This window comes from Oncorhynchus kisutch, linkage group LG8 (genome assembly GCF_002021735.2).
Source record: "Oncorhynchus kisutch isolate 150728-3 linkage group LG8, Okis_V2, whole genome shotgun sequence".
Classification (NCBI taxonomy): Eukaryota; Metazoa; Chordata; class Actinopteri; order Salmoniformes; family Salmonidae; genus Oncorhynchus; species Oncorhynchus kisutch.
In genome coordinates this window covers 30,810,762-30,837,374 of record NC_034181.2, presented here as the reverse complement: position 1 = coordinate 30,837,374, position 26,613 = coordinate 30,810,762, and the positions used below count along the sequence as shown (strand labels likewise).

The window sequence follows — 26,613 nt, the reverse complement described above, 5'->3', positions numbered from 1 at the left end:
ATGTGTATTTAGAGGACAGGTTGGTCAGGATGATATCTATGAGGGGGCCCGAGTTTTCGGATTTGGGGTTCTACCTGGTAGGTTCCATGATAATTTGGGTGAGATTGAGGGCATCTAGCTTAGATTGTAGGACGGCCGGGGTGTTAAGCATATCCCAGTTTAGGTCACCTAACATTACTAACTGAAGATAAATGACGGGCAATTAATTCACATTTGGTGTCCAGTGCGCAGCTGGGGGCTGAGGGGGGTCTGTAACAAGCGGCAATAGTGAGAGATTTATTTCTGGAAAGGTGGATTTTTAAAAGTAGAAGCTCGAACTGTTTGGGAACAGACCTGGATAGCATGGCAGAACTCTGCAGGCTGTCTCTACAGTAGATTGCAACTCCACCCCCTTTGGCAGTTCTGTCTTGGCGGAAAATGTATACACATACATAAAGGCATTTTTCAGCTCTGATTTTACCACTCAGAATCCAGAATGGATATGACAATGGGGCCAGCACAGGATGTAATACACCCTTACAACAATCTACTGTTTGTTCTTCTTGACTTGTTACCTGGTAAACTGCTACTATGTGTCAAGAAAAGAGCCCCAATTAGGGGTTAGTGTACTCCAGTAAAAAAGGTCTGGTTTAGATTAAAAACTATTGCCCTGTGTCCCTGTTCATAGGGGCATGAGAGACTAGTCAGTGGTAGAATTGAGTTGGCACTTTATTGGCCCAAACACCCATAAACCCACAAGGTTGAGGTTACTCATGGACAGTAATTAGTAATACATTTTATTTGTTGCATTGATGCATTGTGTCTTCTAACTGTCCAAGAATAGGATCCAAAGTGTTAGGAAATATTTGTTCCCATAAATCCAAAGGAGGATGTCTCTCCTCATACCTCTGGCCCTTTAGTCAGACTGCCAGACTGTGCACCACCGAGCCAATCAGGAGAGAATACATACTGGTCAACGGTGCCAATTGAATGTCAAGGGGTGTGTCTGTGCCTTTTGGATTACTCTCTCTTCACAGAGAACCCCTGTGGTTCTTGTCTGCTCTGCGTATGTCTGAAAGTGACAGAGCCAGCAGCCAAGATAGTTTTTCACAGTATGTCATGAAAAACTATTACACTTAATGAATGTATGTAAAATGCTAATATGTATTAGATCCAGTACAATGGAATAACTAAGTCCTGAATTTGAATGCAGCTTGTTCTGATTCCTCCTTCTCTTTCTGTCCAGCAGGGTCAACCAAAAACACTTGGCCTGATGGTTCATGCAGATACTGGGGAAGCAATATAGAAATGTATTGATCCCTTAAATTATTTTACTTTAAATGACCCACATCACAACCCTCATACCTCTTCACAAAAATGTACCTAAATCAATTTTGGAAAAAGGATTTTACTCACAAAAGACGTAGGAATTTATTTTCCCAGTTAGAAATAGTAGGCCATGCATCAAATAATTATTTTCATCAGAAAAACGAACCCTCAAATGCACTATTGCATTTTGTAAGTTGTGTGCAGGTGGCTTGTTGTGAATGCACTCAAATATCAAGTCATTATCAGGTAATGTAAACTGCATTCTAATACTCAACATAGAAGGATTTGTCTTAATGTACAGTATATGAAAGTGATGCTATGAAAATAATTATTTCACGTTATCAAGCTCACCGTGACTGACAAATCACTGCCTATTACTGTGATTAAAAAGAGCATATGAAACATTGTTTTTCATGAAGCCTACCTGTGCACCTTCCTTTAAGCACCTCTGTTCGAACACCTCTCCTGTCCTTGATCCATACCACATACAGCCATTTGCGGATCTTTTCAGTGTCCATGTGAAAGATAGTTATTGCGAGGATGGAACATTTGTTGACTTAATTTTAAAACATTTAACACAAATGTTAAATGAAGGCCTGCAAAGCTTACAGATTTAAGTCTAATAGCATGAGATGAAAGTAGACAAGCATCAGAGTGTGCGATATGAACGCATAGTCAGTGGACATTCTGAACCTTGTTTGAGGTCAGTAGGCCACATGACCAAGGAGCTATTGAAATTCTACATTTGGAAAAATTCATGTAAAACCATGTGAGATAAGAAATGGACAAACTAAAGGGTGTGCAATGTGTAGGACATTCTGCAATGTGTAGGTGTCCACTGAGTGGAAATTCTGAAATTTGTAAAAATAGTTTGTACTTTTTTTACGCTCCCTAACTAATTCAACTTGGAATACAAAATGCTTCTCACATTTACACAGGTTTATTAGCTTTTGAAAGCAAATTAATGTCCAAATTGTGAAAATAAGACCTGTGCAATGTTGTGCGCAATTTTTCCAACATCATGACACTTATTTGGAGTCTGTGGCTCAAGTGGTTTGAAAGCTATTGAAGTTAGAAAGCGCCAATATCCATCGAATATCCAACCTGAAACTGTCTTTACCTCGGTCTGGAGAGGGGCCACAGCTATAGGAAAATAGTTTATATTAGCCTATATAAAATTATAACCCTTAAACTTAATGTTTTTTTTTGTACACCTTCTGGAAAACCTTTCAATTTTTACAATGTTTGAAAAAATATATAACATTTTACCAAAACATTTAATTTCAACACAGCAAAAGATCTCAAAATGTGTGTGCATGGACAATATCCTGGAAAATTAAGAGCATCATTCTTATGATACCTCCTGGTCATTGTGTATGTTTTTTTTATGTGATGTGAGAGTCAGTAAAATCTCAAATCTATCATCATTCCAAAGCTACAAATCACCAAAGTGACATTTTGTGTATCATCATGCCCCTCTCTCTGCTCTTATAGTCAACACACACGTGCACGCACACACACATACACTTTTATTCCTGGGTGACATTGTCAGAGAGGGTTCCCTTACAACAGACACAAGGTAGAAATCTTCTGTAAGCGACAGTGACCATTATCACAGCCTATTGAACATTATCATCACTTCATTAGATATCCAACTACAATTGGAGAAAAATAAATACAATGTTAAATAAAAAAGGGAGTTATAATTCGTACTGTATCGTTTTAAATATAGGCAATGGTTTTTATTGAGTTAAGCTCCACCTGTTGCCAACACATAAAATTATCATATTTTACACTACAGTTATGGAAATATTTTACCTGCAGAGAAAAACCTGATCACTCATTTTGTTATCTAAAAATAAACATGAAGAATGATGAAACTATTTTAATGTGTATGTGATTGTGAAGAAACCCAAAAGGAGGGCATGACAAATAAGGTACAGCAATGGATTACTCAAAAATAGTAACTTAATCCGATTATTAGATTATTTTCATTTCTATCACATATATTATAAAAACCTTTCACCAAATATTCAATCGAGGAATAATGAAACACAATGCTGCAAACGGATCATTTCCTAACTAACTGCCCACCCAACTCCCCAGCATTATTGGGCTAATGCTGGCTCAGCTGCCCACTGTATCTTGTTGATTAAGTGGCATCACTGCTAAAAGGTCAGCTTCAATGTCAAGTTCCAGGAAAAGCTTTCCCAACCCTCATTCTTTGTGTAATCATAGGCCTACTACATTACTCAAACTTTGCAAAAACACATAGATTAGGTAGCTTTTAGTGTACTGATTTTTACACTGAAAGTAGAGATGAGTTGAGATTAGCTGAGTAAGCATGTGATTTGTCATGTGTCTCAGCCCATTGCTTGGGGAGTGAACAGGATGGAGCTGTGTTGACTAAATAAAAGTGTCCTTTTGACACAAAGATCATGATGAAATTGCAGTCTGATTTTATTTTTTAAAACTGCAAAGCAACCAAGGAGAGCAAGTTTGGCTGTTTTTGACATTTCAAATCATTTAGAACAGACGGGAAAAGCTTTCATTTACACTGAAAGGTGACTTCTGAGTTGTGTGAAAAAAAATCTGCCATTTCAGTGTGTTTGAGGCAATATACAGTGCATTCAGAAAGTATTCAGACACCTTGACTTTTTCAACATTTTGTTACATTACAGCCTTATTCTAAAATGGATGACTCTACATCAATCTACACACAATACCACATAATGACAAATGAAAACAGGTTTTCAGAATTTTTTGCAAATGTACAAAAAAATAAAACAGAAATACCATATTTATGTAAGTATTCAGACCCTTTGATATGAGACATTTCCATTGATCATTCTTGAGATGTTTCTACAACTTGATTGGAGTCCACCTGTGGTAAATTCAATTGATTGAACATGATTTGGAAAGGCACACACTTGTCTATATAAGGTCCCACAGTTTACAGTGCATGTCAGAGCAAAAACCAAGGCATGAGGTCAAAGGAATTGTCTGTGGAGATCTAAGACAAGATTGTGTCAAGGCACAGATCTGGGGAAGGGCACCAAAAAAATGCCTGCAGCATTGAAGGTCCCCAAGAAGACACTGGCCTCCATCGTTCTTAAATGGAAGAAGTTTGGAACCACCAAGACTCTTCCTAGAGCTAGCTGCCCAGCCAAACTGAGCAATCGGGTGAGAAGGGCCTTGGTCAGGGAGGTGTGACAGAGCTCCAGAGTTCCTCTGTGGAGATGGGAGTACCTTCCAGAAGGACAACCATCTCTGCAGCACTCCACCAATCAGGCCTTTATGGTAGAGTGGCCAGACGGAAGCCACTCCTCAGTAAAAGGCACATGACAGCCCACTTGGAGTTTGCCAAAAGGCACCTAAAGGACTCAGACCATGAGAAACAAGATTCTGTGGTCTGATGAAACTAACATTGAAGTCTTTGGCCTGAATGCCAAGCGTCACGTCTGGAGGAAACCTGGCACCATCCTTACGATGAAGCGTGGTGGCAGCATCATGCTGTGGGGATGTTTTTCAGCGGCAGGGACATGGAGACTATTCAGAATCGAGGGCAAGATGAATGGAACAAAGTACAGAGAGATCCTTGATGAAAACCTACTCCAGAACGCTCAGGACCTATGATTGGGATGAAAGTTCACCTTCCAACAGGACAACGACCCGAAGCAAACAGCCAAGACAACACAGGAGTGGCTTCGGAACAAGTCTCTGAATGTCCTTGAGTGGCCCATTCAGAGCCTGGACTTGAACCTGATTGAACAGCTCTGGAGAGACCTGAAAATAGCTGTGCAGCAATGCTCCCCATCCAACCTGTCAGATCTTGAGAGGATCTGCAGAGACGACTTGAGGCTGTAATTGCTGCCAAAGGTGCTTCAAAAAAGTACAGAGTAAAGGATCTGAATACTTATGTAAATGTGTTAATTCAGTTTTTTTTGTGCTTTTTTTGGATACATTTGCAGAAATTTCTTAAAACCTGTTTTTGCTTTATCATTATGGGGTATTGTGTGTAGATTGATGGGGGGGGGGGGAAAACAACAGAATCCATTTTAGAATAAGGCTGTAATGTAACAAAATGTGGAAAAAGTCAAGGGGTCGGAATACTTTCCGAATGCTCTGTAGATCACTCATGTTGTGTTACAGGAGAAGTCCCATACTAGAGTGTGAATATTATATTTCTCATCATGGATCGCTGAAGGAATGGACATGAACTGTGGGGCAGTTAGTTGACAGAGGTCTCTCACTATCTTCCTGACGGGTATATGTATCGTCTGCTTATAATAGACAAAGCCTGGCTTATATAAGAGCTAAAACCTAAAACACACTGTCCTCTATCTTGTCGGACCGTTACCCATGTGTGTAATGCAGAAACAGAGGATGCAGAGGATGTCTGCTAAATGAGTAGGTCTATATTAATGCAGCTGCCTGTGAGAATGATTATGCACTCACATTTAATGCAAATTAAATTCATTCAGTGCGCAGGAGACGGTTCAATCATTGTATTCTGAATTGGAATACGGTTTGGAGATATGCTTGTTCAATTCTTCACTAATATCCAATTGAGCTATTCAAACTTACATGAAAATCCCCAAACGATGGTGCCAAGCATTATCATTACAAGCCGCCAGCCGCAGAACTTTGGATATAACATTATAAATATAATTTAGACCAACACATTGACAATTAAAGTTCAGTGAAGACAGTGGATTTCTTTCTCTTGATTATATTACTGAAAGGTAAGGACTCCCAGAGAGAACCGCACTTTCGTTCCCTTTAAAAGTAAAATGGTTTACAAATGTAGATCTGTAAATTCACATTTTCAACCCAAGAGTAGTCTACCTACTTAAACATGATCATTGTCACGCTACATAGAAAATATTTTTTCTGAACATGAACTGAGAAATCAATTCCATAGTTCGGCTTTTGAAACATCTTGCCAGGCCAAAAGGCTTTAATTAAACATGAAACAATATTAGCTGTAAAATTCCACCTAGCATAATTCAAAGTTACAGAACAAAGCATATAGAAAAAACTGTTGTAATGATCTCAAAAGACAGGCTTAATTTAAAGATCCAATGGTCAAGAAAATAACATAACAGGTAACAATTACAATATTTTCCCCTGTACACATATACAACTATCATATGGCTGTTACATTATCCATTGCCTTACAAAAAAGTGTCAAATGAGACCTTGTGACAAAAACAAAATACCTTCAATATTTTATACCATCTTCAACTCTTAACTGAAATTAGTGTGACCATACATATATGTTGGGCTGATGACATTTCCTGCAGCGTGGAGACTGGTCCACTACACAAGTCAATTCACACCATGGGGAAGGAACCATTCGCCAAGTGTTCATCTGTTGCATTGGGGAGAGAATAGACATAAGGGCAGGGGGTACATGGCTACACTCCTTTTCTATGGAGTCAGATCATAGCCAGTCCAGTCACTCCTCCAGGATGAGTATCACATCTGGCATGATGCGTGCGATCTTTGGGTTCATCACTGCAATAGAGTATTTGGATTTGAAAACAAATCTTCATTTTAGAACATGTTAACATATTTCTGCTTGTGAGGAGACCCACCTTCATATCAGGTGGTTTGGACAGCATCAGTGGCCTCTCAGCCTGGCCCAGCGTAGTCATTCTGCTGGGCTGTCCTCGCAGCATCACAGTTATAATGGTGGGGGCTCTGAGCCCTGCTGCCAACAAAGTGATGGTATGGGTTACACATCTACTCAGATATGTATACTAGAACTGGGTGTCAAGCCTAGTTCAGACAGCATTTTCCCGCAGACATAGGAAAGCGGACAACATTCCAACTGAAATCCCTGAATAGCAAATCCAGCAGTGTGTGCTAATCCAATGAGGGAATTTTTCAAATTAAATAGTTCCTAAAATACAACTCAGTGCCCAAGGGCTTATTTTGCATTTTGCCTGTATTGTCATGTCTGGCTTGCTTTTCTCAATGCTAAGAATAGTCCATGTCAGGAGATGTAGACTAGAGAGAGATGAGTACCGTTTTACTCTTAGCGTAAATAATTATTAATCCAGGTTTGAACTTTGTACAGAATTACAAAAAAAGAAGCTATCAAAGACAACAGCAATCCTGGGAAAGGAGTGGACAACTTGGATATCGCAACAGCAACACCCATTTCTCGATCAAAAAAAGAGGAATGAAAACATGGGTTATTTTCCAGTCTTTATTGCAATGATAGAAACAGGTGGTATGCCGGATGTGAATATTATTGCTACTTCTCCTCATACTCTTTCCTCTCTAAAGTCCAGTGAGTCCGTGGGTCCTTGCGTGCATCTGGAATCATGGCTGCTGCTTGCTTGTTGCAGGTGATTTAATTAGTGGATTTACAAAATGTAACATGAAGACCAAGCAATCAAAATGAAACAAACATAAAGAGGCATCTACCGAGTGGACAGATCTGGTGAACAAATGCAGTCTGAACAGGGCCATTGACACTGTCAGTTGTCATGTGACATTTAGGCGATATTCAAAACGCCAAAATGCATGAATGTCCATTTGTTTTTGGCCCTCTTGATTCACAATTATCGTGACAACAATTTTGTATCAATGAGTTCCATGTATCAAGGAAACTACGGGCAAACATGAACATATTCTCATGTAAGCATTTACATTTGAAATGTGTAGACTAATACATAAACAATATGTATTAAACATGACTTCATCAAACTGCTAATTCCAATGTCACATACACCTGGATCATGTATTCATTGATGTTTTCCTTATGGCTCTTCCAAACATGAACATTAGTACAAAAACACATCATCCCTTACAATACAAATCTGTACACTTTGATGTTACATGGCTGCAAGTCTGGTTTTCCTGATACTGACCACACCTAGGATCCTCATGGATGACTATCTGCATACACATTATTGATCATGCTGTCCACTATCTCAGTCAGCTATCTGTAGTGTGGCCAAGGTGACCTGGCGATAGGGCCCGTCCTGCTATTCTAGCTTTTCCGAAAATCAGGGGGTTAAGGAGAACCCTGGGCATTCAGCGTGGCCGCCGTGGTTTGGCAGTTCGGGACGTACCGGCACTCTGGGTGGAGATGTGTGCCAGGCTAGGGAGGCTGCTCGCCAGCTTGGCCAGCCCGCCATTGGTGAGTAGCTGGTGGATGGCAGTGGTCTTGGACAGCCCTCCAGTGGAGACCACAGGCACTGCCCGGAGCAGAGTGCTGCTGCCAGTACCTATGGAGCTAAGGACCTGACCCTGGGGCTTCCCACCAGAGGGCTGAGGGGGATAGGAGAGGTGGAGTCAGTCAGACAAACTCACATTACTGAGTATACTTTTCGCAGGTTCATGAGGAAAGTCCAGGGTGTACCTGAATGCTGCCCATGCTAGCTGTGGTGGTGGGCAGGCTAGGGGATTTGGTCACGATCTCCTGAAGACTGAAACTTAGGCCTTGGAGGAGGCTGCTGGCGGAAGGTGCTGCACACAAACACAGCGAGAATGAATCAGCACTGCTCACATTTACAGACAGTCAATACCGAAGGCTCAACAACACAACTACTGACGACAGTTGAGATCCACCCCTATTCGTCCAATCGACAAAACAACCTCTGGTAGAAAAGTCCAACGGTTAAGCTTCCATAGATAATGCAGAAGTAACACTAAGTAATCAATAACATTGTTTGCTCAGATCGGTTGTTCTCATGAAGTGCTCAAAATCAGGACATAAAACAGAACTCTCCCCCTTTTAAATGTGTGATGGATTTGCTGTTCCTCTGCACAACTAACAAATCAGTGAAAATATACTGTACAACATTTTTGGTTGTAGTTCAGTGTCTAGAGTCTAGACTGTCATCTTTGAGATCCGCTGCTGTGCCGAGTTAGGACAGTCATGCAGGCAGGTAGGAGATACCTTGGGCAGAAGCAGGAGCTTGCGCCTGGACTGGTGAGGAGGACCCTGACACCATGCAACTCTGCAGGTTGTGGAAAGAGCTGGACCCCGAGCTCAGGGCACTAGACACCTCTGTCAGACTACCAGACCTGCAGTAACACACATAACCAGAGCTGTGGTAGCTACCCACCCCATAGTTTTTTTCCTATTCAACAACTTCCAACCAGAGTCCAAAACTCAATCCGGTTGCTGCACACAGAGCTGCCCAACAGGAGATTGTCTGGGGAGTTGGAAATCATTGTGTCCGTGTGTGTGTCAGGCCTACCGCTGGGATGTGAGGAGTCCAGAGAGTTCCTTGGCTCCAGACACAGTCTGTCCCACAGTCACAGCTAGGGGCATCCCAGAAGGACCCCCTGCATTAGAACAGACAATTAAGAAAATAAGCCAAATCTGATCAGACAACACCACACTATAACATTGAAAATGGTTTCTGACTTTAGAAATAGCGGAAGAAAATATTTGATAAACATTCAGATAAAAGCCCCACACATATTACAATTCATTTGGCAACAACTTCCAATCTCTCTTTACTGGATCATTCACTTAGAGGTTCAGAAAACTGCTCATAGTTAAATCTGAGCGAGTTACCTTCCTGTGCTGTAGAACTGACAGCGCCCCCTGCTGTCTCTCCATGCAGAATGGTCACTTTAATCTTGGCTCTCTTGGAGGCTTTGGTGGGAGTGGGGCTGGGAGTCTGCCTCCTCTTCAGATGGGCCCGCAGCTCATCTCTCTCCAGGGCCTCGGTCTGCTCACTGGATACAGGAACTGAAACACAGACACAGCACATCACTGACTGGGATAAACAGACCAGACCATTCCAACCCTGATCACAAATTCACTTCTCAAAGTATAATGGAATATACTGAACAAAAATATAAACACAACATGTAAAGTGTTTCATGAGCTGAAATGTTACATCCCGGTTAGCATTTCCCCTTTCCCAAGATAACCCATCCACCTGACAGATGTGGCATATCAAGAAGCTGATTAAACAGCATGACCGTTAGAGGCACTTTGTGCTGGAGACAATAAAAGGCCACTCTAAAATGTGCAGTCGTCACACCACAGATGTTTTGAGTGTGTGCGCGATTGGAATGCTGACTGCAGGAATGTACACCAGAACTGTTGCCAAAGAATGTAATAAGCCAACTCATTTTAGGTAATTTGGTAGTATGTCCAATTGGCCTCACAACCACAGACCATGTGTAACCACGTCAGCCCAGGACCTCCACATGCAGCTTTTGTCTGAGACCAGCCACCTGGACAGCTGATGAAACTGGGTTTGCACAACCAAAGAATTTCTGCACAAACGGTCAGAAACCGTCGCTGGGAAATTAATCTGTGTGCTTGTCGTCCTCACCAGTCTTGACCTGACTGCAGTTTGGTGTCATAACCGACACGCTCACCCTCGATGGCCACTGGAAAAGCGTTCTCTTCACAGATGAATCCTGGTTAACTGTACCAGGCAGTGGGCGAGCGGTTTGCTGATGTCAAAGTTGAACAGAATGCCCCATAGTGGTGGTGGGGTGATGGTATGGGCAAGCATAAGCTACAGATAAACACAATTGCATTTTAACGATGGCAATTTGAAAGCACAGAGATACCATGATGAGACCCTGAGGTCCATTGTCGTGCCATTCACCCACTGCCATCACATCATGTTTCAGCATAATGCACTGCCTCATGACACAAAGACCTGTACACAATTCCTGGAAGCTGATAATGTCGAAGTTCTTCCATGGCCTGCATACTCACCAGACATGTCACCCATTGAGCATGTTTGGGATGCTCTGTATCGATGTGTATGACAGCGTATTCCTGTTCCCGCCAATATCCAGCAACTTCGCACAGGCATTAAAGAGGAGTGGGACAACATTCCACAATCAAAAGCCTGATCAACTCTATGCGAAAGAGATGTCACGCTGCATTAGGTTTACACTTTTTTATTTAAGGCATCTGTGACCAAAAGCATATCTGTAGTCCCAGTCATGTGAAATCCATAGATTAGGGAATTTATTTATTTCAATTGACCGATTTCCTTATATGGACTGTAACTCAGTAAAATCTTTGAAATGGTTGCGTTTATATTTTGTTCAGTGTATGTCTAATGCTCACTTAAAATTGTTATATGACCCTGTTAACAATGTACATCAATGATCTGGCAGTAAGAGGGAGATGGCAGACAGAAAGGAAGAGAAAAGAAAGGAGAAAGACATACTTACCAAAGACACAGGAGGGAGTGCCAGGAGGAAGATTTTTCCTCACAAGCATGTTTTGTTTCATAAAAGCAGCAAACTGGGCTGAAATTAATTGAAAAGGTGGAAGGATAGTCGAAAGAGAGTAGAGAAGGGATGAAAAGATAGTCACGTTCCATTGTGCCCTTCTGATGTAGTTACTGCCCTAACAAGATGTGTCCAAGTAAACCATTTTCACCATTCAATATCGCATTCACATCTTCCCAAGCCCATAGAGCTATTGAAAAACCCATTGGCAAGAGAGTTAAATGACTCATTAAAACAAGCGCACACAAACAAATGTGTCAAATGTGAGAGCTGTGGTGTGTGTGTCTGCGTCTGTTTTCGTACATGCTAGTTGGCACACAAACCTTGTGCCTGCTTGTGTGTGAGCACAGTCCCAGACCGCTGCATATGGGTCTTGAGGAGTTGTGTGGCAGTGATCAGACTGGACTTCTGTGCTGGGGACAGTCCCGACGTCTTTGGCTTGGGGCTGGAGGTGGGACTACTGCACACACTGGACAGGTCCTGAGAACACAACCATAAAAACAAAGCCAGTCAAATGATCAGCAATGTATATATTATTCTCCCGGAGCGCGCCTGAGCTGATGCAGGACATACCTCGGAGCCTGAGGGGGATATTGGTACTCTGAGGGCAGGGGAGGAGGGGCGGCCCCTTTCCAGGTCAAAGGGTAGCTCGCGTCTAGGCTTCTTCTTCTTCTCCGTGTCAAGGTCCCTCAGCTCTCCTGAGCCATGGCCGTGGCTCTCCGCCCGCGTCAGCACCCCCGACAGGAAGTCTGCTATCTCATCCTACACAGGAGAGACAGACGTATATCTGCATGAAAAGCATTTCAATGGAACTCCATGTGAGGAGTTTGATGGCTAGGGTTAAATCCTTAAAATCCTTTGACGTTTTCATAGAATCTTAACCTAAATTTGTTTGAATAAAAACACTATGGCTTCTTCACAGGACAAGAGCGACATGGACCAACCTGAATGCAGCGATCCACCATGGTCTGTGTCAGTCCCTCTGATTTCATTTTTGTGGAGTTGATTCTGAGGAAGAAAAACATTTAATTAGGTATGAGAAACAAACTCTGATGCACTCAAATTCTTCAATTTAATAGCCCTGCAGAAAATTAGAGAGCAGTGAAAACTTCAGGCCTTTTGTCTTCACAAGAAAACATTCAGTGACTGAACGCTTTCAACTGCTGCTACCTTTCCGTCTTAAAAATACATATAGTGAGCAAAATGTTTGGAACATGGAATTGCAAAACAAAGAATCGTGATTCATATACAATTGAATGATATATCGTATGGGTACCTAAGTATCGTGATAATATCGTATGGCAATTCCCAGTCCTAGAGTAAACCCACCTGAGGTTGTCGTCGGCTCCCCCCACCACCACCATGCTGTTGTCGGCTCGGAGTTTCTCTCGGAACTCCTCCATGGCCTCTGTGCCACACTGCAGAGCATTCTGACCAACCACAAACAGCACTGGCGTCTTCATGTCCAGCAAGGGGTCGTCCACATCCTGCCAGTCAACAATACAAAAACAGTCAATACACATCTAAGATCCAGAGACATGTGGCAAAATTATGTTGATCTGTGTAAGACAAGTCGAAGCAAGACTAAATGTCTCCACAATGCAAGAAACATTTGAGCACATTTCCTTACCCCTCTTGGTCCATTGATGGTTAGCAGTGGAAAGCCAAGACACACCACAGCAGTCAGGTATTCCATGAGAGAGACCTGGGAGAGGACAACCACGTCAATATGTGCAGTGCACCAACGTCACATCCACCAATCACAACGCAGATCAGATTCCACAAGGATTGTTTTCAATAACCACCAGATGTTCCGAAAGTATTCACACCTTGACTTTCCACATTTTGTTGTGTTATAGCTTGATTTTTGTCACTGGTCAACACACAATAAATGTCAAAGTGGAATTATGTTTTTTGAATTATTTTATAAATTTAAAAAAATCAAAAGCTGGAATGACTTGACTCAATAAGTATTCAACCCCACTGTTATGGTAAGCCTAAATAATTTCAGGGGTAAACATTTGTTTAACAAGTCACACGTTGAATGGACTCATTCTGTGTGCAATAATAGTGTTTAACATGCTTTTTTAATGACTACCTCATCTCTGTATCCCACACATACAATTATCTGTAAGGTCCCTATGTCGAGCAGTGAATTTCAAAACACGGATTCAACCACAAAGACCAAGGAGTTTTTCCAATAACTTGCGAAGGGCACCTACTGATAGGTAAAAAAATATTGATATGTTAAAAAAAGCAGACTGAATATCCCTTTGAGCATGGTGAAGTTATTAATGACACTTTGGATGGTGTATCAATACACCAAGTCACTACAAAGATACAGGCGTCCTTCCTAACTCAGTTGCCGGAGAGGAAGGAAACCCCTCAGGGATTTCACCATGAGGCCATTGGTGACTTAAACAGTTAGAGTTTAATGGCTGTGAAAGGAGAAAACTGAGGATGGATCAACAACATTGTAGTTACTCTACAACACTAACCTAACTGACAAGCGTGAAAAGGAAGCCTGTACAGAACAAATATTTCAAAACACGCATCCTGTTTGCAACAACACTGAGTACTACTCTCCATATTTTAAAGCACAGTGGTGGCTGCATCATGGGTATGCTTGTAATCATTATTAAAGGACTTGGGAGTTTTTCATCATAAAAATAAACCGAATGGAGCTAAGCAGATGCCAAATCCTAGAGGAAAACTTGGTTCAGTCTGCTTTCCACCAGACACTGGGAGATTAATTTCTCCCAGCAGGAAAATAACCTAAAACACTTGAAATTCTATGGGAATACCAATTTGAGAGACTGAAGAATTTAGAATATAATACACAGGTAAATGTTGCATAATCCAGGTGTGGAAAGCTCTTCGAGACTTACCCAGAAAGACTCACAGCTGTAATCACTGCCAAAGGTGATTCTAATATGTATTGACTCCAGGGGTTGAATATTTATCTAATCAAGATACAGCATTAGTGTTTAATTTTTCATAAAAAGTTTTTTGTAAAGGACAATTGATTCCCTCTTAAAACACACATTGTAACAAAAATAAGAAAAACGTAGAGGTGTGAATAGTTTCTGAAGGCACTGTATAACTTTCTGAGCATCACAGAGAACACTCTCAGAAAATGTTGATGACATGTAGTAGACAGAGACAGCAGTCATACAGCAGCCTTACATGACAGGCGATGAGTGCTCCCACATTCCAGCCAACCAGGATAATGGGTTTGTGAGGGAAGTGACTGTGGACCTGGTTCATAAATACATTGAAGTGCAGATAAAGAGACAATAGATATTCTAGCACATAACTTTCAAATAACTATCTGAAATTGCAGCAACAATCTAGTCCAGTGGTATTCAAATATGGGGGTGATGCACTAGGGTTGCCAAAAATCGAAATAAAAATAAGAATGCCGATTATTGTATGGGACAATATAGAAATGTTTTCCAGAAAGATGATTTGAGAAATAATTATATTGAGTAAATATATTTATTGGTTTCTTTTCATAAGAGATGAAAGTGCAATGAATTTAAATGTATTTGTTGAAATGTACCAATTGTACAGTTGGAGATCCTGCTGAAAAAGTTTGAATACTGCAGACCTAGTCCATTAGGAACAGATATTTGGCTACAAAACTTCAGGTTCAGACAACAGCCTTACCTCCATGACTTTGGCCCTGACGGTGCCCAACATGTGCTCCAGACACTGAGTGATGCCCACATTGGCTCCACTGTTTACGTGGGTATTTACCGGGATTACCTGAGACAAACATGTTGGTTTATACCTATTGGGTGTGTATAAAATGCAGTGATACACAATCACACTTGAGAATGAATAGATACAAACCTTTCCCAAGCAGGAGAGCTGTGACTGCCAAAATCTCATTCGGCGCGAGGTAGAAAGAGCAGGATTGGTGGGCCCTGATGGTGCAATTAAGATGAGTGGGGAGCCAGGAAGCTTGCTCTGCAATACAAAATAGAAATCCAGTCATTATCACATGATTAGCAAATGCAATCAAAGGATCCCAAGTCAATCCAGAAACATTAAAGTAGAATTTATTTTAATGACCAAATCTCTCTTTTTTTTTCTCTTTTTTTTTTTAAGTAAATGGAATGTTAAAGAAGGGTCATAGACACCTTTGTGAATTCACTTGTTATTGAGAAACATACCCCAAATAGCAAATCAGTTCCTTATCCTTGTTGTGTAGTATGGGGGCCCTGAAAAAAAACATGAACAAATGCTCCAAAAACACCCAAATACGCATCTTAGAAACGCTCTCACTATAGTGATGCAGGTCTTTAGATGTACCGCATACTATATGGACACACCCAGCCTGCACAGCAGCGTTGGGGAAACAGCTTGAGTCAAACAAAATGGAATATAAAGTTGCAGATAAGGTTCTGAATGACAAAGACCTGCATCACTATACTGATATATTTGCGGTTTCTGAAAGGATGTATTTTTGGGTGTCTTTTTTCAGTTTTTTTTTTACTGCACAACAAGGATTAGGGAGTGGTTTGAGGCAAGTTTCTGAAAAACAAGTGAACTCACAACAATGTCTGGACCATTAATTTTTTAATGGTCAAATTTAGGCATATACAGCGGCTTGCGAAGTATTCACCCCCTTGGCATTTTCCCAATTTTGTTGCCTTGCAACCTGGAATTAAAATAGATTTTTTTGGAGGTTTGTGTCATTTGATATACATAACATGCCCACCACTTTGAAGATGTCAAATATTTTTAACGTAAAACAAACATGAAATAACACAAAAAAAAACAGAACATGAGTGTGCATAACTATTCACCCGCCCAAAGTCAATACTTTGTAGAGCCACCTTTTGCAGCAATTTCAGTTGCAAGTCTCTTGGGGTATGGCTCTATAAGCTTGGCACATCTAGCCACTGGGATTTCTGCCCATTCTTCAAGGCAAAAGTGCTCCAGCGAATTGGATGGGTTCCGCTGTTGAACAGCAATCTTTAAGTCATACCCCAAATACCACTTTTCAGGGTTTTTTATTTTTCATTTCACTTCACCAATTTGGACTATTTTGTATGTCCATTACATAAAATCCAAATAAAAATCTATTTAAATTAGAGGTTGTAATGCAACAAAATAGGAAAAATACCAAGGGGAATGAATACTTCTGCAATGCACTGTAAAACGGTATTAAGATGAAACTACGAAGCACTTCCTGCCACAACTATCAATTTCATCCCTACTACCATTTGGAATGTGAGCATGTTTCCATTGTCTTTTTCATTCTGACTGCAGTGAATTCTGATTGCTCCCAGAACCACAGACTGGGCTTAGCATTAGAGACCTACCGGTTTGTTGTGAGACAGAACGCCCACGGCTGGGTCCCAGGGCCTCTTCAGTAGCAGAGAGAGGGCCTCTGCACCGGCCGCTCCAGTCTTCACTGATGAAGTCAGCAGCATCCTGTCAATCAGCGAGGGCAACTGCACAGACAGAGATGTTGAGTCATCCTGGCCATACTCTGAACCCGATTATTACCAAGGGGCTTTCTATTGACATATCCACTATTGTTGTTGCTGCTTTATCAGATCACCACCAGGTATTTTTTACTACCTTCTTGCCCATAGCACAGGGTAATACTGAACACATTATTAAGAAACACCATCTTACCTCTGAAGTTGCTACAGATTTTAACTGAGTGTGAACAATACTCCACCGATTCTGCCTTCCTCGTAATGATTTAGTTGATCATTTTAATAGCAAATAAAAGGGCAACCATTGATGCCATAGCTCCAATAAAGCTGAAAAAGTCAACATTCTAATGGAGAACCCCTTGGATGAGTGAGGAAACTAATACATTTAAGAAATTACAGAAAGGCAAAACAGAAGAGGATGAAGTCAAAGTTGCAGGTCCATTATGACATTGAGAAAACAACTTACCAGACGGGCTAATTTTTCTAACGTGATCACTAATAATCAGAATAATTTGAGAGTGCTCGCTCTTCTTGACCATTAATGGCCTGATAAATCCTAACTCCGCAAACCTATATGAACTTCCCTCCACATCTAACTGTGATGAGTTTGCGGCATATTTCAGAGATAAGATAAACATTTAGCTGGGTATCAATCAAGCAAGACCTGATGAGAGTTTTGATGATATGTGCCCTAGCCTACCACGCAAAGGCACTATGGATTTATTTTCCCTGGTTGACACAGACATGCTCAGGAAAGTGAAATCACAACTTAAGCCTTCTACCTGCCTTCTTGATCCTATCCCCCCACCCTCAAAACAGATTTTAATTGCATATCTGAAGAAGTGTAAGCTATTGAAAATCACTCCCTGTTCACAGGCACTTAACTGCTATGGTGAAACCCCGTCTGAAGAAAAGTAATCTAGATTATTCAGCGTTTAGCAATTGTCAGCCAATCTCCAACCTTCCATTCTTAAGCAAAATTCTTGAAAAATTGGTTTACAAACAGCTAAATTCGTTTTTCAAGTGCAAACTTTATTCCAATCTGGTTTTCAGGCCTACCACAGCATAGAGACAGCCTTAGTTTAAGTGGTAAATGACCCAGCGCAGATGCCCAACAGCTCTCTGTCCTTGTACTCATGGATTTATGTGTTGCATTCGACACGGTTGACCATGATGTCCTTCTGGAGAGGTGGATTGGTCTAACCGTCTAGTTCTAATTGATTTAGGACCTACTTAACAGGTCGAGAGTTTTTCTCCCTTGGTAAACATAACTCAGAGAAAATACACATCACATGTGGCGTTCCACAAGGCTAGATTTTGGGTTCGGTGCTGTTCAGTTTATACATGTTACCCGTTGGTAGCATTATCAGAAAGCACAGCATTGATTTTCACTGCTACGGAGACGATACACAACTTTCCATCTGTGTCACTACAGGATTAAAGCTCCACAGATAAATTAGACTGTATTAATGATTTAAAAACTTGGATGGCTAACAACTTCCTCCAGCTAAATCAAGACAAGACTGAGGTACTTATTGTTGGAGCCAAAGCACAGAGAATCTGGCTGCACATTTTAATTCACAGGCAATAAAGATAAACACCAGGTAAAAAAGGTGTTATTTTAGATTCTGAATTCAATTTCAAATCACAGGAATGTGAACAAATAGCTTTTTTCCACCTGAGGAACATTCCTCACTCTGGCTGATACTGAGAGACTCATCCACGCTTTTATGACAAGCAGGCTTGACTAGTGTACTCATCTCCTTTCTGGTCTCCTAACTACAAAACATGCAGAATGCTGCACGGGTAATGACCAAGACCAGACAGAGAGCACAAAATACACCGGTTTTAAGGTCTCTGCACCGGCTGCCTTGAGTTTCAGAATAAATTAAGCTTCTTCTATTAGTTTTTAAAATCAATTCACAACTGTGCACTCCAATACATGTCAGACAGGCTTTTAAGTCATTTAGACAGTAGGTCCCTCAAGTCCTCCAGCACAGGCCTTTTAACTATCCCAAAGCCTAGGACCAAGAGGCATGGAGAGGCAGCCTTTAGTTATTATGACCCCAGCCTCTGGAATAGCCTGCCAGAAGACCTGAGGGGGGCCGAAACGGTGGACAAAAATTTAAGAGATCTTAAAGTCGTTCAGTTTTGATAGTTATTCTTTAGTTTTTAATCCTCTTATGTTTGTTGTGTAGTAAATATTTCAGTATTCATTTTCATTGTATATTCCTGTTAAGCATATTGTGTTGAATTCCATGTCTGAAATGTGCGGTATAAAAAATCTTTATTTGACGATTGTCAGTGATAGAACGTATCCCTCTATATAAGAATGCATGTCACAACATCAAATAATGTGTACACACATTTTGAAAGAGACAGGAGTACCTTGCTCTTGAGTGTCTGCAGTACGTCTAGGTAAGCGGCCAGCATGGCCAGACTGAGGGATTCTATCAGGGTGCTGTGTAGCCACTGGGTCAATTTGGTGTCCCAGTTGACACTGGCCAGTGCATGGCGCACCTTTCGGGCACACTTGTCCACAGCAATCCTGCGCAATACTGGCTCATTGGAGGCCTATGAGTCAGAGGAAGGGATGGTAAGACTAGAGGGACAGGAACTTTGATAGTCATTGAAACTGAATTAGTGCCACATACAAAAGCACTTATTTGGTGCATATGATCTCACGTTTTCATTGGCCAGCCGGGCCAGTCTTTCAGCTTGCAGAGCCTTCAGCACCTTATTAAACAACTTGTTTTGAATGACCGACCATCCAGCCCTGTAATACAAGCAGTCAGTGATGAAGTCTGACGATTATCACCATTTGAAATGGAGATTAAGACAAAGACGGTGTATACAAGAGCTGAGCAAACAAGGCATCTGCAACACATAAGTCCTTACGGAACATAGATATATTTTAAATCCTCAATAGGGTTATTCAAAGGGAGGTCGGGTGGAGGCCACTCACTTGTTGATGTGTTCCTCCCAGTCATCAGGGGGTGGGGGACCCTCAGCAATTGTGCGAGCAAATAAAACATGTCGCTCACACTCCTTCATAACACTGCGTGCTTTCTGATTGTCATAGAGTGGAATAGGTGTAGGCGTGACAGATTCCACATCTATTGACAGGTCTGATTCCCTGCAAAAGAACACAAACATACTTCAGTAAATGCTGTCATCCAGTTTAAGCTGCAACTTTATTATTGTCGTGATAAAGCTACTGCTACAAAATTACATTTGTTCTGAGACACAGGTTTTCAATGTTAAAATTGTTTGGGCAATGAGTCATCGGTGAGGATAATGAGGATTGAAACTCACGGAACGGCATCAGGTTGGCGACGGGGTGTGACGAACAGCATGCGCGTGGGCCGGGCACTGCTGGCATCCGGGTGGGCATTCCATGGCTTAGCATAGCTGTGGTCCAGGAACACCAAGTCCAGTTCACGCTCATGGACAGACAACTGGAACAGCAAAGATGTACCCATCCTCCGCGCTGAAGTCTGGAAGTCCTTGTCCACACCACGGTGCATCCTCTACTGGGGCCCCAAGGGCCCTACAGCTCTGAGACAGAGTTCTGCTTTCAATCCAAGCCTGAGCAAGGAGGAACTGTGATCAATACCACTATCATATTCATCAAACATCATCATGTGACATCACATGTAATTTGTACCCCACCCCTCCTCTTTAGCCCACAGCTGGTTAGTACAAGCACCATTCTTATCCATTTTGTAACGTCAGCTTAGTCAAGTGACGTTGACTAACGTTAGTTCGCTAACTAGTTACACGTAACGTCATTCTTTTAGCGAGCTACAGTACATAGGGGAACGTCTCTGAAGAAGCTAAGGTTGATAGTAAAATACACGGCGGTACGCAAGCTCTGCGTTGTTGACATGACGTTACTAGTTGGCTAACTACATGTCTTATCTAGACGGCTAACGCTAGTTATCAACAACACGATATATTCATTAAACTAACGTTAGAGCATGGCTAACAGAAGGGGTAACTAACAACTGATAACTATACAGGGCATTACAACGTGTATTATTGTAGCAAATATTAACAAGGCGAACATTACATTAGCTAGCCAACATGGTAACGTAGCATTAAACCTAGCACGCGCTAGTAGCATCGGCTACTCACCTTTTCATGCTACTTCCATTGATAGCATTACGTATTTGCAATCGAACAATAATTTACACCAAATTAAGTCATATATAAATGTCAACAAACAACCTACGTCTAGATTTTGTCACAAATTTGAGAAGGACGGACGTTAGCTACTAGCTACGCCTCGTTGATATATTACGGCCGAATTCCTTTTGTTTTGCGTGGGCGCGAGCCACCGCCACAGTTAGTTCTGCACACATATACAAAACACGGACTGGATTCCTATTTCTTAAGGACGGTGCATGTTATGGTGCCCAGTGTAGAGGCGCCCGTCCTTCGCAAGGTCTTTTTTGGTGGGGAAACAGCTAACTTCCTATAAATTTTGTCATGTGCAGTTTTATAGCCAAGCTCATACTATTCTATACATATTGTAATGAGGCTGAGAGAAAATGTTGCTATTTTAAAGCTGCAATATGTAACTTTTTGGACAACCACACTAAATGCACATAGAAATATGAGTTATAGATCTGCCGTTCTCATTGACAGCAAGTCTAAGAAGCTGTAGATGTGTTCTATATGTGCTATTTCTATGTTTCCCGTTCTTACATTTCGTTTTTGCGTCTTTTAGTTTAGGTTTTGTACACCAGCTTGAAACAGCTGAAAACACAATATTTTTGGGTATGGAAAATATTGTTGTGCCACAGAAGCAGTATGTCCCGCCTACTTTGATCCCTATATGTTCCAATTGTCATGATATTGTAAATTAGTTTGAGTGTTTTTCTGTTGGTTCCTCAGTTGTTGTATGGCCCTGATATGTACACCTATGTGTGAACTGAACTGGAGTTAAGTTATAACACTTTAGTTACTGTTTATCTACAATAAACCCTTAAGAGAGAAGGTGGAGAGAAGGTGGAGAGAGATTTTTGGAGCTTCTTCCCACACCATCTACACATTAGAAGGTCTATGGCGCTACAACAGTACAGTTGTAGCGCCATAGACAGTACAATAACTTAGTTCAGTTAGGTAGCTAACAGTCATCTGATGGGCCATCACCCTGCTGACAGCTCCAAGGTCTCAGCCCTCAACACCGGGCAGAGCCACCACCCCTCTGCTGGCACCATGGTCCCTGACACTGGGCAGGGCTACCACCCTGCTGCCTGCTCAGAGTTCTCCATCCTCGAAACTGGGCAGAACAACCACCCTGCTGCCAACGCCAAGGGCCTCACCCACAACACCGGGCAAAACCACCACCTTGCTGCCAGCACCAGGGGCCTCACCCTTGACACCGGGCTGAACCACCACTCCTCTGCTGGTATCAAGGGCCTCAACACAGGCACCACCAGACCTGTGCTTCTGCCAGCCAAGGGTGAAGAGAAGAAGCAGTGTGCCCTCCTGTGTAAACCTCCTGTGTGCATAGACATTCCTCATGAGCCACCCAAACTGCAGCAGTGGGCCAAACAGACACCCCACAAATCAGAGAACGAGCAGCTGGCATGGGGAAAACATTAGATCCACACCCAACACAAGTCCAGTCAGAGGGAAACACATGGACTTCCAGGTATGCAAACCAGCTTGTCACACCCTCATTCTTGGGTTAATACCCAACAAAACAGGGCTGAGGAAGAACGACAGAGACGCTAAATGTGGTTGAGGAGTGTGCCCATGCCAGCAGCAGCAAGGCCCGCAGGAGATAAATAACCAAAGTAGTTCAGGACTGTTACAATGTTTCCCAGTTACTGAGAAGTCAAGTCTTAAAAATATTATTATTCACACTGAAAATGCATGTCGCCTATATAGTACCACCGTATGAGTCATAATACCCATAAAACCTAGCGGTCAAACAAGGAAATGGTTACAATCGTTTTTCCACCATTCATTTTTCCCATTACGTTTTGATAACTGTGTAAATCTCTCTAGGACAAAGTGACTTATCAATATATTCGCCTGTATTTGCCCCCCAAAAATGAAATGCTAGTTAGCTACAAATGTGGCTGTCAAAAAGAACTACAAATACCATGATGATCTGGACAAGATTGACAAATCGAGGATTAACTTGCAGGGATTTGCAGTCTTGCATGATGTCTACTTTGTTGCTAATTAGCATTTTCTAATCTGAGAGTAAATAGAGCTGTCACGATCATTATAAGGAGTGGACCAAGATGCAGCGTGGTATGTTTCCATCCTTTATTTTTGGAATAGAAAACAAAAGGACAAGAACAAAACAAACACATGGTGATGCTAATAATATGCCCACAGGCAACTATACATAGACAAGATCCCACAAAGCACAATGGAAAAATGGCTACCTAAATATGATCCCCAGTCAGAGACAATGATAAACAGCTGCCTCTGATTGGGAACCATACTAGGCCAACATAGAAATATAATTCACCTAGATAACCCACCCTTAAATCACACCCCAACCTAACCAACATAGAGAATAAAAGCTCTCTATGGTCAGGGCGTGACAGTACCCCAACCCAAAGGTGCGGACTACGGCCGCAAAACCGGACTCAATAGGGGAGGGTCAGGGTGGGCATCTACCGTCGGGAGCGGCTCCGGTGCGGGGCGAAGTACCCACTCCGCGTCATCGGAGGATCCGGACCGTGGCTTACCGCCGGAAGAATCGGACCGTGGGTCATCGCCAGTGGAACCGGATCGCGGACCGTTGCCGGGGACTCCGGACTGTCGCCAGATGCTCCGGATTTTAAGTGTTTCTATAATTCCCTATGGTAAAAATTAATGGTGGAAAAACAATTGGAACCATTTCCCTGTTTGACCACTAGGTTTTATGAGTATTATGACAGCTCCACTGTGGGGCTCTATAGCGAGTGCCAAACACTGGCCACACATTCTGCAAGATTGATTGTCTATTCAAACAATTTAAATGTGCTGCCTAGAGCCCACACTTCTATGCAAAAGAGAAATTGATGTTCAATATTTTGTTCATCAATACATGGTTGTGTTTCTATCTCCTGCCTTGGTATAGGCTCTGAGATCAAATAAAATGTTATTTGATTTATTTAGTCACATACAGGTGTTTAGCAGATGTTATTGCGGGTGTAGCGAAATGCTTGTGCTTCTAGTTCCGACAGTGCAGCAAAATCTAACCAGTAATATCTAACAATTTCACAACAAATGCCTAATACACACAAATCTAAGTAAAGGAATGGAATTAAGAATGTATACATTTATGGACGAGCAATGTCAGAGTGGCATAGACAGTATAGAATAGTATAGATATAGATAGTATAGAATACAGTATTTAGATATGAGATGAGTAATGCAAGATTATTAAAGTGACTAGTGTTCCATTTATTAAAGTGGCCAATGATTTGTGAAGTTTGTGTATGTAGGGAGCAGCCTCTCTGTGCTAGTGATGGCTATTTAACAGTCTGATGGCCTTGAGATAGAAGCTTCCCGGTGATGCCTTGTGCAGACTGCACCACCCTCTGGAGAGCCCTGTGGTTGTGGGGCTAAAAATGTCACCCATATTGTCAAATATTTTAAATAGGCTACCGGTCTATTTACTTTCAAGCATGGTTGTCTATTGAATGAGCAATGGATAAATGGTAGCACAATATTTGTTGTGTAGCAGGAATAAACCAGTCTTATCAGAAAAGGAGAGGCATGCCCTGCAATATAATCAAGATTTAGGCTTATATAATAAAAGTAAAAGAAATATATTAGCCACATGCTGCTATGTGATCTCCCACCAATGACAAATGCATCCGTTTGAGCATTAGGCTTACATTTGAATGTTTTTATTTTACTACCATTATAATTCCCGTGCATCAAACACCTCCATTTCCACCAAAATAACAATATTTGCTTGCAATACAGTTGACCATCCACTAGATCTTGTGTGTACACAAGGTCTGAAATTTACGTGGAGATACATACATTTAAATACATTTAAATACCAACCTTTGCGGTAAAACTGGTGCGTACAGCGTTTAGTTTTTTTTGTGCGCACGCACCATTGATAATTGAGGCCCTGGCCTGCACCTGCCCTTAATCCTGAAAAAGCAGTGGCTCTTATGTAAACAGTATGGTAAGCACTTTTCTCACTTTTGTTTACGGGTGGGGAGGAGGAGAGGGTAGGCTACTCCCAAAGACCCACTACTTAAAAGCATGTGAAGTTAGCTAGCTAGTAGCATTACATCAGAATCCAGTCTACATTCATTTGAATCAAGTCATTTTGCATGCTATTTTTTCACGATTTTGGAGGTGATAGAACAGTCCTTTAATTTGGTTTATTTTCCAATACCAAAAGCTGTGTTGTTGCTAATTTACTGTAATTTACTGTAGCACCTCATGGCACATAGGTATCATAATTGGGTTTAATTTTGTTGTCATAATGTGGACATTATAAATACTACAAAATTAATATTTTTTAACTCACCACATTTGTTTTGAGTTAGAATTTATGGTGGATTGAAACTACATGATAGAGAAAATACATTGGAGACATATACACTATCGTTCAAAAGTTGGGGTCACTTAGACATTTCTTTGTTTTTGAAAGAAAAGCATATTTCTGTCCATTAAGATAAAATCAAATTGATCAGAAATACAGTGTAGACATAGTTAATGTTGTAAATGACTATTGTAGCTGAAAACAGCTGATTTTTAAAATGGAATATCTACATAGGCGTACAGAGGCCCATTATCAGCAACCATCACTCCTGTGTTCCAATGGCACGCTGTTAGCTAATCCAAGTTTATCATTTTAAAAGGGTAATTGATCATTAGAAAACCCTTTTGCAATTATGTTAGCATTGCTGGAAACTTGTGCTGATTAAAGAAGAATTAAAACAGTCCTTCTTTAGACAGGCTCAAAATGGCCAGAAACAAAGACCTTTCTTCTGAAACTCAGTCTTTTCTTGTTCTAAGAAATGAAGGCGAGAAATTGCCAAGAAACTGAAGATCTCGTACAACACTGTGTACTACTCCCTTCACAGAACAGTGCAAATTGGCTCTAACCAGAATAGAAAGAGGAGTGGGAGGCCCCGGTGCACAACTGAGCAAGTGGACAAGTACATTAGAGTGTCTAGTTTGAGAAACAGACGCCTCACAAGTCGTCAACTGGCAGCTTCATTAAATAGTACCTGCAAAACACCCGTCTCAACGTCAACAGTGAAGAGGTGACTCTGGGATGCTGGCCTTCAAGGCAGAGTTGCAAAGAAAAAGCCATATCTACGACTGGCTAATTAAAAATAAAATATTAATATTGGCAAAAGAACACGGACACTGGACAGAGGAACTCTGCCTAGAAGGCCAGCAACCCAGAGTCGTCTCTTCACTGTTGACGTTGAGACTGGTGTTATGCATTTGAAACTTTCTTCAGGTGCAGTTGCAAAACCCATCATGGCTCTCATGAGCACCGTCACAGGAAAGGAAGACACAGAGTTACCTCTGCTGCATAGGATAAGTTCACTAGAGTTACTAGCCTCAGAAATTGTAGCCCAAATGAATGCTTCACAGAGTTCAATTAACAGACACA

The 26,613-nt window shown here is 41.5% G+C and overlaps 1 protein-coding gene across 8 annotated transcripts; it reads right to left on the bottom strand.

The window, feature by feature from the left end:
* Positions 1–6,551: 6,551 nt before the first annotated feature.
* On the bottom strand, positions 6,552–21,385 carry kansl3 (KAT8 regulatory NSL complex subunit 3). 8 transcript variants are annotated; one of them, XM_020489945.2, is made up of 22 exons: positions 21,141–21,385; positions 20,319–20,591; positions 19,969–20,139; positions 19,689–19,779; positions 19,392–19,577; positions 16,881–17,012; positions 15,403–15,519; positions 15,217–15,315; positions 14,734–14,805; positions 13,178–13,252; positions 12,877–13,034; positions 12,492–12,555; positions 12,121–12,309; positions 11,871–12,027; positions 11,488–11,565; positions 9,854–10,030; positions 9,531–9,618; positions 9,227–9,354; positions 8,687–8,793; positions 8,397–8,595; positions 6,909–7,024; positions 6,552–6,828 (listed from the first exon to the last, which is right to left on the bottom strand). In XM_020489945.2, exons 2-22 carry the CDS (start codon positions 20,528–20,530, stop codon positions 6,826–6,828), a joined length of 2,619 nt encoding a protein of 872 aa, XP_020345534.1. In that variant the 5' UTR covers positions 20,531–20,591; positions 21,141–21,385; the 3' UTR covers positions 6,552–6,825. The 8 variants fall into 8 exon arrangements, with proteins under 8 accessions (XP_020345534.1, XP_020345535.1, XP_020345538.1 ...); XM_020489946.2 differs by having other exon boundaries at positions 6,909–7,021; positions 21,141–21,330; XM_020489949.2 differs by lacking the exon at positions 9,227–9,354 and having other exon boundaries at positions 8,687–8,777; positions 21,141–21,330.
* Positions 21,386–26,613: the final 5,228 nt, after the last annotated feature.

Bases quoted from the DNA above. Each gene is read 5' to 3' on its own strand.
- kansl3 (XM_020489945.2), bottom strand. From the start codon at position 20,530: ATGCACCGTGGTGTGGACAAGGACTTCCAGACTTCAGCGCGGAGGATG. The intron at 14,806-15,216 runs GTAAGGCTGTTG...TTTATGAACCAG, and splicing joins TCAGGGCCAAAGTCATGGAG to GTCCACAGTCACTTCCCTCA. The intron at 10,031-11,487 runs GTAAGTATGTCT...TCTGTGTTTCAG, and splicing joins CACTCCCTCCTGTGTCTTTG to TTCCTGTATCCAGTGAGCAG.